At 32.1% G+C, this 12,901-nt stretch overlaps 1 protein-coding gene across 1 annotated transcript in view; it reads left to right on the plus strand.

Moving 5' to 3' along the window:
- The window catches only part of ASCC3 (activating signal cointegrator 1 complex subunit 3), a 338,572-nt gene that overhangs the window by 126,197 nt on the left and 199,474 nt on the right, over window positions 1–12,901 (plus strand). The window contains exons 12-13 of the mRNA XM_028104151.2: window positions 8,088–8,264; window positions 10,814–10,885. Coding sequence (XP_027959952.1) covers window positions 8,088–8,264; window positions 10,814–10,885 — 249 coding nt within the window. The remainder of the gene's footprint in view (window positions 1–8,087; window positions 8,265–10,813; window positions 10,886–12,901) is intronic.

Genomic DNA, 12,901 nt, shown 5'->3' on the forward strand with positions numbered 1-12,901 from the left:
CAAACTATATTGATACCATAAAATGCTACATTGCAGCCTTTGAAAAGAAAGGTAGAGCTGTATGAACTGGACTTAAAAGATATGTTATATTCTCATTAAAAAAGGAAGTTGTCCTGTGTATATAGCACAATCCCGTTTATGTAAAGAAAAAATGTGCAATATGTTTGTATTTTCATTCATTCATTTAGTGAACATATGCCAACCACATATGGCATCTAGGTGCTATGGATATAGTTAACAGAGTTCTTGCTTACATTTAGATTTTAGATTTGGGTAGAGTAGGATGCATATTCACGGAAGGATATTCTACAAACTATAAGGGTGTTTTGATAAAAGAGATGGAATTCGACGGTTGTTTGGGACATGTTCATATTTTATCATATAACTTAAAAATACATGTACACATAGACATATAAACACATATACATAAAACACAAAGGGTTGAAATATTCAAATGACAAAAATCAGATTTTAGCTAATATCCAATTTAAGAATTTCAAGGATACAGGTAGTTGTGAGACCCAGGTGAAGCACGGAGAAGCCTGGAACTGCCATCACTGCTTTCCAGGTCCTTTCTTGCCATTTTGGATTGGCTCTGGCCCAGATTTTACATAGGAATTCTCAAAAAAAAACATGCAGGGCATCATTTACAAAAAAGAGCTATTTTAATCATATAATGTTTTTATTTTATAGTGTGATACTTATATAACTTAAGTGATGTTTTTCAGGGAGCCATGCCATAGGAATCCATACATCCTAGGATTATTTACATTGAGCTGCTTAAAGAGACCACATCCATCAGCTAAAAACATTATGAAGATAAGGTCAAGTGAATATCATTAGTACATTTACCAGGAGGTCTGTCATTAGCAAGTTTACAAGGGGATTTGACTAGGACATCTTTCTTTCCTGAGTACCACCAGTTAAGGGAGCAAATAGATTGCAGGCCTGCTGCTAATACTTTCTGTATATATGCACACAGACACATGATATTATGTATTTTATATACACATAAGGCATATAAATTTATAAATATTTTGTTATTTAAAAAGCTATAATTTTCCATATAATATAAATATTATAAACTATATAAGTTAAATGTATATAAACTAAATATATAAAATATAGATTTGTTTACTGCATATGTAATACAATTATAGAAATATATCTTGTATGATACAGGAATATATATTATATATAATATAGATTATATAACATCTAAATATATAATATATTCATCATATAATGAAACTCCACTTGTATGGTTCATCACTACTATGCTCATAAACTACTGATGGCTTGCTGTTTGTTATCTGAAAAAAATGTTTAAATTCCTTATCTGGACATTAAAGACTATTGGAGCTGTGATCGATTTGTCTAATTTTAACTTCTACATGTTCCCTAGCTATAATAGGTTCCAGCCACACAAAACTATTCATTCCTTCCCCTTTTTCTTTCCAGTACCATGGACTCTTTTCTGGAGATGAAATTCATCTCACTGGAGGCAGAATATGTTATTGGTTATGAGATTAAGGGTTATAAATGCAAAATTACATATCTTTATCACTCCACACGTTCATCTGTTGAAAACCTGCTATTCTTATGAATCTGCCAAATATCACTTCTATTAAGTGTTTCCTAGGACTCTGGGTGGCTCAGTCGTTAAGTGTCTGCCTTCAGCTCAGGTCATGATCCCAGGGTCCTGGGATAGAGCCCCGCATCAGGTTCCCTGCTCAGCAGGAAGCCTGCTACTCTCTCTCCCACTCCCCCTGCTTGTGTTCCCTCTTTTGCTGTTTCTTTCTCTGTCAAATAAATAAATAAAATCTTTAAAAAAAATAAGTGTTTCCTAGTTCGCTATTCAAAATGAATTGCACCTTTTCTGTATTCCCTCTCTGCTCCTTTACTTTGCACATTTTTAGCACTTATCACTGTCATCCTTATAATTTCACAACTTGCTATAATTAATTCTGTCTTCATTTGTATCCTTTACTAGATTTAAAATCCTTGATAGAAGGGTCTATGTGATTCTTCTTATATTCTTAATATGCTATGACAAAGAGCATAACTATGTTTATTAAAAAGCAAACTTCCTGTTTTTATTTGTTGCTTTTGATTACCAGATGTTCCCAGTAGATGGCAGTGTTTTATATACCACATCAACATTTGTAACTAACGGAAGCACCATTAGAATCTATTCTAATACAATGTGGATTGTGTTCAGGTTCTGAAATTTTGTGGTTGTATTAGAGACCAAATTCACAACACACTTGGCATGACTGAGAGGAATTTGGAAGAGAAAAAGTGTAAGAAAGGCCAAATCTGTTGTATTTTATTTATTTTTTTTAATTTTTTATTGTTATGTTATGCTGAGCGAAATAAGTCAATCAGAGAAAGACATGTATCATATGACCTCACTGATAGGAGAAATTCTTAATCTCAGGAAACAAACTGAGGATTGCTGGAGTGGGGGTGGGGTGGGAGGGATGGGGTGGCTGGGTGATAGACATTGGGGAGGGTATGTGCTATGGTGAGCGCTGTGAATTGTGCAAGACTGTTGAATCACAGATTTGTACCTCTGAAACAAATAATGGAATATATGTGAAGAAAAAAAAAAGATAAAGAGGCCACGTTCTGCAAATCTGTTGTATTGAGCAAGATTTAACTACAATTAGTTGTCTTCTTAACTGTCTGAATTTAGATTTTATCTAAGGGCAAATGTCATAAAAACTTATTGCATAGTTTTGGGTTAATGATACAGAAGAAGCTGTAAAATATTAAAATTTTTATTGTTTTCAACAATTAATACTTTTTAGGTGGATATGTGTAGTTTATAGAGCTTCGAGATTTGGTTTAGGACATAAAGTTCCAAGTTACTCTCATTTAAAAGAAAATAATACAGCCTCATATATATTGAGAATAATAGGATTATACATTTAGATACAAAATAGAGTAGTTTTAAAATGGATTTTTAGCAGAAAAATGTCCATTGTGTTTGCCGAGCATCATGTATTTAACATGGAAATACCCTAAAAATATGTTCAGTAACTTTTATGTTGTAAATAATGATTTTAAAACCAAAAATCACTTTCATTTCCTTTCACATCACCATCAGTACTACATAGAACTATTGTGTAATTAAAATCATCATTCTAATCACTGTAAAGAATTCTCATCACAACATGTAAAGGAGGTTTCTTTAAGTAATAGGTATGTTCATTGTTTCCCCTATAGAGGGTTCCTTTGTTTTAAGTTGGGTTTGGTTTGGGATTTTGCTCATATTCATAAGAAAATTTGTGGTCAGATGTGTATGTACTTATACTTTCATTTTCATCCATCTCTATCATGTTTTAATCCTCTCTCCTTATGCTTCTGCAAACAGTCTCAGTATGTGTGGATCTCTGTCTTACTCATTCTGTCCCCATTGCCTAAAGTTTGGGTCCTAAGCCAGTATTGATGGATGGCTAATTCTGAAAGTATTCATATTACTCACATTGGACTACTTTGCTTATACCCACTGAGTCTTTTAGACTGAGCAAACTTATCAACAGTCTCCCCAGAAACCTGCTATGAAGTTGTTGATAGTAGCCTCATAAGATCATAATGATATATTTTAATCACCAAATGAATAGAAATTTTTGGCCATTCCTTGATTTTATCTTTCTAGGTATGTTACACTGTAATCAGAGAAAGTGGCCTATATTCTTTTTCTGTTTTGGAACTTACTGAGTTTTTTGTGACCTAACAATATGTTTGTTACAAAGTTTCTATAGCTATTTAATGTAAATTCCCATGTGTTTTTCTAGTATTGTGTGTAGAAAGTGCTCCTATGTATCTATTGAATCTAGCTTGTGAATTATGGCCTACAGAGTCATACACGAGAGGATTCTCAGGTGACCTCTAAACTCAGCTCTGTCCACTCAGTCCTCTCATTCATCTGCTTTCTGCTCAGTTTGTTCCAATCTGCCTTTGCACTTACTTTTTCTTCTGTTTGAAGGTTTTTATCCCCTGATTGTCTCTCAAATATTTCTTTAGCAAGGCTTTTCCTCATTATCCCAACTAACATAGGACCCCTCCCATGCTACCTTTTATGCCATTGCCCTGTTTTGTTTTACTGATGGCACTTATTGATACCTGAAATTGCCTGATTTGTTTATGAGTTTATGGTTGTCTTTCTCTCTCACAAAAATGTCAGCTCCTTGACTGTAAAGACCCTGTTATGTTTATTGTACACTATTATGTTTATTGCTATTTCCTGGTGCCCCCCTGCCCCCCCTCCAAAATGCATTTAGGTACACAATTGAAATCTGTTGACTGACTAATGAAATGGCACAATCCTCTCTGAACTTACTTAAAATACTGTCCTTGCTCCTCTGTAAGGAGTATTTTGTTTGTTTACTCCCTTTTCTGACTGTTGTTATTTATTTTATTCTTGAATCCTTTCTAGTAATAATGAATATCAAATTGGAACATACTTTGTCCCCTTTTTCTTTGTGAAAGCAGATTTATAAAATACTCGCTAAAAATAAGTGAATGAACAATAATTTAACAAAATATGATGTCCAAGGCTTATTGAGTTGTTTTCTGGATAATATCACCTAAAGGTAAAATTTTTTGAATTAAATTCAAAACCATATTTTGAAAATTCACTTATTTATCTTCATTTTCTTATTTTTTTCATTTTATATAAATTTAGCTAATTTATACATTTTTTATAATGTTTACAAATCCATTGATTTGTAAGTTTAATCGAGCAAATGGATCTGTTTCTTTAACCAGTCTGTAACTCTGCCAGACAAATGTTTATGTTGATTCAGTACATGATAAACTCAGTTTAGGGCTTTTTGCCAGGGAGGTTGTTTTTATATCCAGATAAATACCTTTCATTTGAAAGGAAGGTTGATTTACAAGTTGTAGTTCTTATTCTTTTACGAAAGTGATAAGAATCCTCTGTCTAAGGAGCTATATATATCTCATAGGTAGTGTTTTATTCAGTCCTCAAATAAGCCCAGATATAATCTCTAAACTCATCTCTAAACTTAAAGAAAGAGTTTGGAAGTTACAGGGTGACAATTTCTCTTAGGCTTATAAGAAACATTTGTGTCAGGGAGTATACCCAGGCATTTGGATTTTCCCAAGAAGAAAGTGAGAATGACATATATTCTTAGATTTATAAAAATAATAATATTGTATAACCTTTTGTTAAGGTTAGAAATCTTTTTATATGCATCCTCTCATGGGTTGATTAACTTGCCACATTCATTCTAAGTCATGTGCACTTTTTAAAATCATCAGAGGTTTTCAAACTTTTTTTTAGGTAAGAAACCATTTTCTAAATCAGACTTTTATTTAGAAGTGAAGTATACAAAATATAGAAGCAGAAGAGATATGAGAACACAGACAGAAGGACTACTGTAGGGACATGGGGCTACAGAATGCCACCCAGTATTTCTGCAGAACCCCTAGGGCTTAGGTGTGAATGGTCCTTTACTGTATCATGCTTATGATATAAGTTATTCCCCTTAGGAACATTTTGTATCCTAATTCAAAATGGGACGTTTGCATGTGATTAAAATGATTCTTTCTTTTGGCAAATACTAACATCCTGTATTGCTAATGTAGAGAATTTGAATAATGTAATTAACATGGTAAAGTGATCAAACATGTAGAACTGTATATATTATGAATAGATAAATCTCACATCTCCATGGGACATTTTCTCAAAGCAGAAATTGAACAGATTATAGTCTTTATAGAATACAAGAGAAATTTAGAAATAACTTTTATATGATAAAATTATATATACACATCTATATAGACATATATGCATATATATGCACACATACATACAAATGTTCTCTACTTTTATATCTGCTAAAATGAAGATTGAAAACTTAACCAATTGAAAGATAAATCTCCTGCCACTTAGAGGTCAGTTAAGTGATGATGGAAGGAAGGGAGAGCAAGCTATATATTCTTATATACCCAGAATTATAATTCAGAGTAAGAATTATACTCTTAAATGAAATAGGAATGGAGGGACCATAAATAAGTTAGTTATTAAATGTTAAATGTTAGACTGTTTTAAATAGACTATTCTAACAAAAACAAATGGAAAAAATAATAAAGCTGAAAAAATTAATTATGAAATAGGAACACAAAAGAATTTTTTTAAAAAAGTAAAATAGTTAAAAAAAAACTAAGTAAAATAAAGAAACCTCACAAATCTAATCACAAGTAGAAAAACCAATGAATAAATAAAATTAGAAATGATGAAGACTTTTTACAGAATGTTTAGAAACTTAAAAAGATGACAGTGCTATAAACTATCATGAGTTAGACCTGAAAACATAATTGAGAGAGAACTGGACACTGCTGAGTGCTTATGAGTAGTTAAATGGACAGACTCCTTGGCATGTGAGCTCTTTCATGGTCATTTCTGTATTTCTAACCGGATCTTCTGTTACCTCCCTCCTCCAGTTCATACCACTAGTTCTTTCTAAGTGCAGCACCTTAAATTCACCGTCCTTTCTGGTCTCCCTGCCTGTCTGTTGTTCTCTCAGATTAGAATGCCAGCAACTATTGCCTGTACTCAGCATGCCTTCCCTGACTTACCTGGGTTTAATTAGTGATCTCTCTCCATTATTCTCACAGTTTTTAGAAAGTGCTGCTATTAATAGGACACATCACAATGTTTGCTGTCATTATTACACATAGACTCTAAGCTCCTGCTCTGTTGGCACTGTGCCTGTCATTAAGAGCTTAGTAGATAGTTGGTGAACAAATTAAATCAGCATTATCAACAGTGCTCAGAAAAAAAAATGAGAGTATTACACTATACCAATGAACACAAAAAAATGTGGCTCAATACATTTTTTGAGAAGTTTGAAATTTTTTTCCAAAGTTTTGGCTGTTATTCCATGCAATCAAACTTTTCGTTATGAATATAAAATTATCTTAATATAAAGTGCTTAATGATAATTTGTGAAGGCAATTTGAAAACTTCCTCTGTGATGATAGAATAGTTGTGTTTGTTTCTCAGAAATTCATCTGCTTTACTGATATGCTCAACTATATGTTACTATGACATAGTAAAAGGAATACTACATAATAGCTAAAGAATTATGGACTAAGTAAGCAATCTGTACTTAGGGAAGGAAGATGCTGATTTTTTTTAAAAGGTCCATGGAGAAGCACCTGGGTGGTTGAGTCGGTTAGGTGTCTGACTCCTGATTTCAGCTCAGGTTATGATCTCCAGGTTGTGAAATGGAGCCTTGCATTATGCTCCTCACTGGGCATGGATCCTGCTTAAGACTCTCTCTCCCTTTGCCTCTGCCCCTCCCCACCTCTAAAAAAAACCCAATAAATAAATAAATAATAAAATGTTTAAAATGTCCCTGGAAATAATTTTTCATTGAATGTATTGTAACACATAGTTTCAAATATTTCTGTCATGAAATTGTTATGCATTTTAAATTTAAATTTGTAAAACACTAGAAATATTTTATCTTATTTTAGACTTTTATGCTTTTAATTTTTAGCACCTGAAATTATAAATTTGTAAAACTTAAGACTAAAACCTAATCCATGTATGTCACTTACCTTATTACATTTTTAGAAAAAAAAAAAACATTAACTGATAGGATTTTCCAGTTCAGGAAATCTGCTAAAATTACATTTTTAATTATTTTATATTATTCTTTTTTTAAGATTTTATTTATTTGACAGAGAGAGACAGCGAGAGCAGGAACACAAGCAGGGGGAGTGGGAGAGGGAGAAGCAGGCTTCCCGCTGAGCAGGGAGCCCGATGTGGGACTCAATCCCAGGACTCTGGGATCATGACCTGAGCTGAAGGCAGACGCTTAACGACTGAGCCACCCAGGCACCCTATATTATTCTTAATGCCAGGTTTAGGTCAGTTTTCTTTCATAATATCTGTCTTCTAGGCTGTGTGTTGTTATTACATATTGGTGGAGGGGAATCTTGTTTTATTGTAAATGTTTCATACTCTATTAAAACTTATTTCAAACTCTATAAAAATCCAAATGGGTTGAATTTACATCATACATTAAATAATATAACCCATGTAGGTGGAATCCACACAGAGTATGATAAGGATTCTTGGGCTCTCTGCAACCTTACCCAACTACCTCGATGTTGCTACATTTTTACACGTTAATCCCTGTATTGGACTTTTCTACTTTGATGGCCGTTTTCGACCAGTTCCTCTTGGACAGACATTTCTGGGGGTTAAAAGTGCAAATAAGGTAAATATTTTTTAATAATATACTTTTCTAAAACTGTTTTTGTGGATTTATTGTTTAATGCTTGTTTGGGATTTCTCCAAAGGACCTAATCTGTAAGATTACAAACGTTTTAGACAAAATCAAGCACATTTCCTTAACTATATGTAGTAAAAAAAAAAACTCCTTCCAAAAGTTGCTTATAGTTTGCATTGCTATTATCAATGTATATTTTGTATTCTTGGCTAAGAATACAAGTTATATATAAGGTTTAAGTTTCAAAAAGTTATTTTGATATGATTGAAGATGGTATGAAATAATAAAAAACTTTCATTAAACCAGTAATATACATTTTGATATGATATTCATCTAAAATAATACATTTTATGCAATTGAAAAATAATTCCTAGTAGCAACTATTAATGGAGGTGTTCTATTTCATTGTAATATTTTATAATTACCATATTAATTATATATATGTGGCATTTATGAAATTCTTTATAATGCTTTTAAAAGTTGTTTATAGTATTACTATGTACCATTTATACTATTAGGGTGCTTATTTTAGACTTTTATAATATTGTGAAAGAATATTGTACTTTGCTCAAAATTTTGAATTTAATATTCTGTTTAATGACACTTTTTTCTCTGTAGAAGAAATAGGTTTAAAAGAAGATTCAAACTCCTTATGACCTCTTCATAAAAGAAAATAAGATGGAATCATGTGTTGTTATGTCAGCCTTGGTCTTTAGTGTATTGCATTACTTGTCTAAAAAGATTTTTATTAGTAAAGTAGGGTCATTTTACCTTACACTATTACAAATAAAATACTCAGCTAAAAAATACCAGAAGTGACTCATAAAACAGTGTCTGTGCTCCATCTACATTGCATCAAAGTAAGGTATCTTTGGAGTTGTGGGGAGCCATTTCATACTTATGGACAAAAGTCTTGTTCATGATATGATAATAGTCATGCTGTACATATTTTATCATTAATTTGTTTCAAGTGCTTTTCAGTATCGCTTGTTTTTTCAGTCACTTAATATATATTTGATTATTTAGTATATTTTAATGTATCATTAGGACAGATGTAGAGATTTTTTTTATAGCTTTAGATTGTTCTTTCAGCTTTATAATTTAAATGGTAGCAGATGGTTATCACCGAAAGGTACAGAGAATAAAAATTTTTCAGATGCTTTTCAGCCATTTGAAATTTTTTTTAAATTCTGTCATACAAAGTGGTAAATCACCTAAAGCTAATTAAATTCAAAGTATTTGCACCACAGTATGTCAGCATTGTAATCATAAAAGGAATGGCATCAGGTGATTAAACCACCATAATTATTTTGTAAGTTTAGAAGTTGGGCAATATTAGAAAAACACTTTTACATATCTTACTGTAAATAGTAAATTAATTATATGTATTAATTATAGATACAGATTTTTCTGTCTTACTAAAATGAATTATTATTACACTCAGTGAAATATACAATTGGTAACCATTAAGCATTTCCGGGACCAGGGTGTTGTTTACTATATTTGCTAACCAGTTATTAATTTGTCATCTTATATGAAAGGAAATCCTTGTAGGTTTCTCAGAGTTTCATTCAGAAACATATGATGTGATTCAGTTATCATGGAAGAACATAGGAAGATGGTGTGCCTGACACCTCTAATTTGAAATAATGGCTTTGGTTGGAACTCAACTCAGACTACACTGAAAAAATTATTGTGAGCTAAAGTTGTTTTTGAATCATTAATGGGGAGTAAATTATCTTCTGATTATCTCATTTTAGTTACCACAAATCATAAGAGTAACAGAATGATAAAACGTTTACTTTATTAAAGCAAATAGTCCAAATCATAGTCATTTCAGATATATATGACATTTTCATCCCTTCCACACTCTTAATAAATGTTAAATAGAGAGATACAGGCTGAATCACATGCCTGCTCCTTTGGATTAAACGTCTTACGTTTTTGGTTGGAAGTTTTCCTCATCATTAATAGGGAAAATGAGACCCTCATGAATTTGATATTAAATTTTCAATTAGTCTGAAAAATGTTTCTGTAGAAAAATGTCTACCCTTCTCCATATATATTACAGAAAGAGTATGTTTCCTTCAATTTCAGCTTTATATACCATGGCATTCTACTAGTAGTGTTCTGGTGATTTTGAGAATTCCATAAGAAAGCTCTATAGTTTATAGAATGAAATAGAAGAAAAACAGCCTGAAGAGCGGGCTTTCCTGGGAAAAGCCGAGAAAACTTTAAAATTATTCTAAAATATCTACAACTAGTATATTACCCTTAAAATTGTCTTTAAAAAACTTGACACACTTAGAAAGTTAGTACTCTGAAAGTATTATATGAGGTATTTTATTTGTACTTTTAAACCATATTGTGTTTGTTTCTTATTAAGTTGTTACATGCTAGGTATTTATATTGCATTTGTTGCTTCTGCATTCTACTTAATCGAAAGGGAAAAAAATGCCTTAAAATCTGTAGTTTTGTTGGTAGTTAGAAAGTTTATAATAGCTTCATTTTATTATTTGTGTTTTAAAAACCTTAAGGTACAACAATTGAATAACATGGACGAAGTATGCTATGAAAATGTTTTGAAGCAAGTAAAGGCTGGACACCAGGTACACTTACTTTCTTTTACTCTGTTTTTAGAGGATCTTTAATGGTTAAAATTATTTTTTATGCTCTTAAAATTTTTCTTGAATTCTGAGATAATGACTATGAATTTTTAGTTCTTAATAATTTTTTAGTTCAGTGGTTAGCCATGTAAGTCATAAAATATTCATAGATAATATTATCCTCCCAATATTGATAGGTCATCCTGTCTTGTTTGCCATTTTATTCAGTAGATAAGACAGAGAAGAATGTCATCCTTTATTCAGTAGATAAGACAGAGAAGAATTTCATACTTTACACTTCTGGTTTTTTGTTTTTTCTTTTTAATCTTTTTAAAAAGCACCAGTCTTCTTTCATGCCTCAAAAATTTTAATTTCTATTTTTTACATAATGTAAAAATCTGAAATGTTATATTATTTACTGTTTTCATGAAGTAGTATCAACTGAAATATATATAATAAAGTTTTATATTGTTTTATTGTGCTTGGAAGTTAAGCAGTTTTACTTTTATTTTTTATTTTTTTTTTAAAGATTTTATTTATTTATTTGAGAGAGAGAGAGAATGAGAGATAGAGAGCATGAGAGGGAAGAGGGTCAGAGGGAGAAGCAGACTCCCTGCCGAGCAGGGAGTCCGACGTGGGACTCGATCCTGGGACTCCAGGATCATGACCTGAGCCGAAGGCAGTCACTTAACCAACTGAGCCACCCAGGCGCCCCAGTTTTACTTTTAAACTCCATTGTTCAAAATGCTCCATTCAAGATTGTTAAAGAAAAAGTGGAATGATAATAATTGCTTACATAAAACTTAATCATTGCCCAATTGTATATGGGTCTTTGGATCATTTTATTTTATTATAGAATTTTTTTCTGTCATTAACCCTTTATGGCACATAAAATTAAATACTTTCTGGTCCTTTGGTTTTTAAATTTGTTTAAGAGTAGTGAAATCCTTTTTTTCCAGACTAAATCTTGTTTCAAGGCCCAGTATATAAACAGATCAAAGATGAATTAAACTTGAAGACATGGAACACTGCCCACTTTGATGCATTTTTTCCCTTCAAGAAATAGTTTTAAAATCAGGTTTCTAACTAATCTCAAGAGAATGTCCTTATGTTTAAGAATAACTTTTAGATGGGCACCTGGGTGGCTCAGTAGTTAAGCTTCTGCCTTCGGCTCAGGTCATGATCCCAGGGTCCTGGGATCGAGCCCCACATCGAGCTCCCTGCTCAGCGGGAAGGCTGCTTCTCCCTCTCCCACTCCCCCTGCTTGTGTTCCCTCTCTCACTGTCTCTCTCTGTCAAATACATAAATAAAACATTAAAAAAAAAAAGAATAACTTTTAGGGAAGAGAAATCATGATTAAATTATATAATATTAGTGACTTACCTTAACGATTAGGAAATGTCTGAAACTGCTAAAGTTATATTTATTTTCACTGAATTCTCTCACCAGCCAATGAAGCAGGTACTGTTTTCATCATTTGACAAATGAATAAAAAGAGGTGCTATACAAAATAAAGTAATATGTTTCCATCATTTACTAGTGTAGTCATAAATTCAGTCCATGTGAGCGTGAAGTGTCCACTAACCATTGTGTCATTATCACTTCATGTGCATTTATTTTATATCAGTGTATTTTTTTGATCTTCATTAAGAAACTACTTTATGAATTGCATTATTTATTATGTACAAATAAAGTAATGGTAAAGACCAAAATTCTTTCTTTAATGAAAAGCATTACCAAACACCAACTACTTATTCTTAGTCAGGAGACAGGAAACTTTTTGGAATGGGCGACATAGTAAATAATTTCAGCTTTACAGGCCTTTTGTTCTTTTTTGTAGCTACTTAGTTGTGCTATTGTAGCATGAAAGTCGCCATGGACAGTATAGGGACAATTAGGCACAGCTGTGTTTCAATAAAACTTTATTTACAAAAACAAGCAGCAACTGCATGTGGCTTGTTTTCCAACCTCTGTTCTAGATTGCCTCACGAGATTTAGTTGTAGTAAATGTCTGATAAT

This window comes from Eumetopias jubatus, unplaced genomic scaffold (assembly GCF_037043125.1).
Source record: "Eumetopias jubatus isolate StellerSeaLion01/CBP00866 unplaced genomic scaffold, mEumJub1_p1.0 scaffold_6, whole genome shotgun sequence".
In the NCBI taxonomy this organism is placed as follows: Eukaryota; Metazoa; Chordata; class Mammalia; order Carnivora; family Otariidae; genus Eumetopias; species Eumetopias jubatus.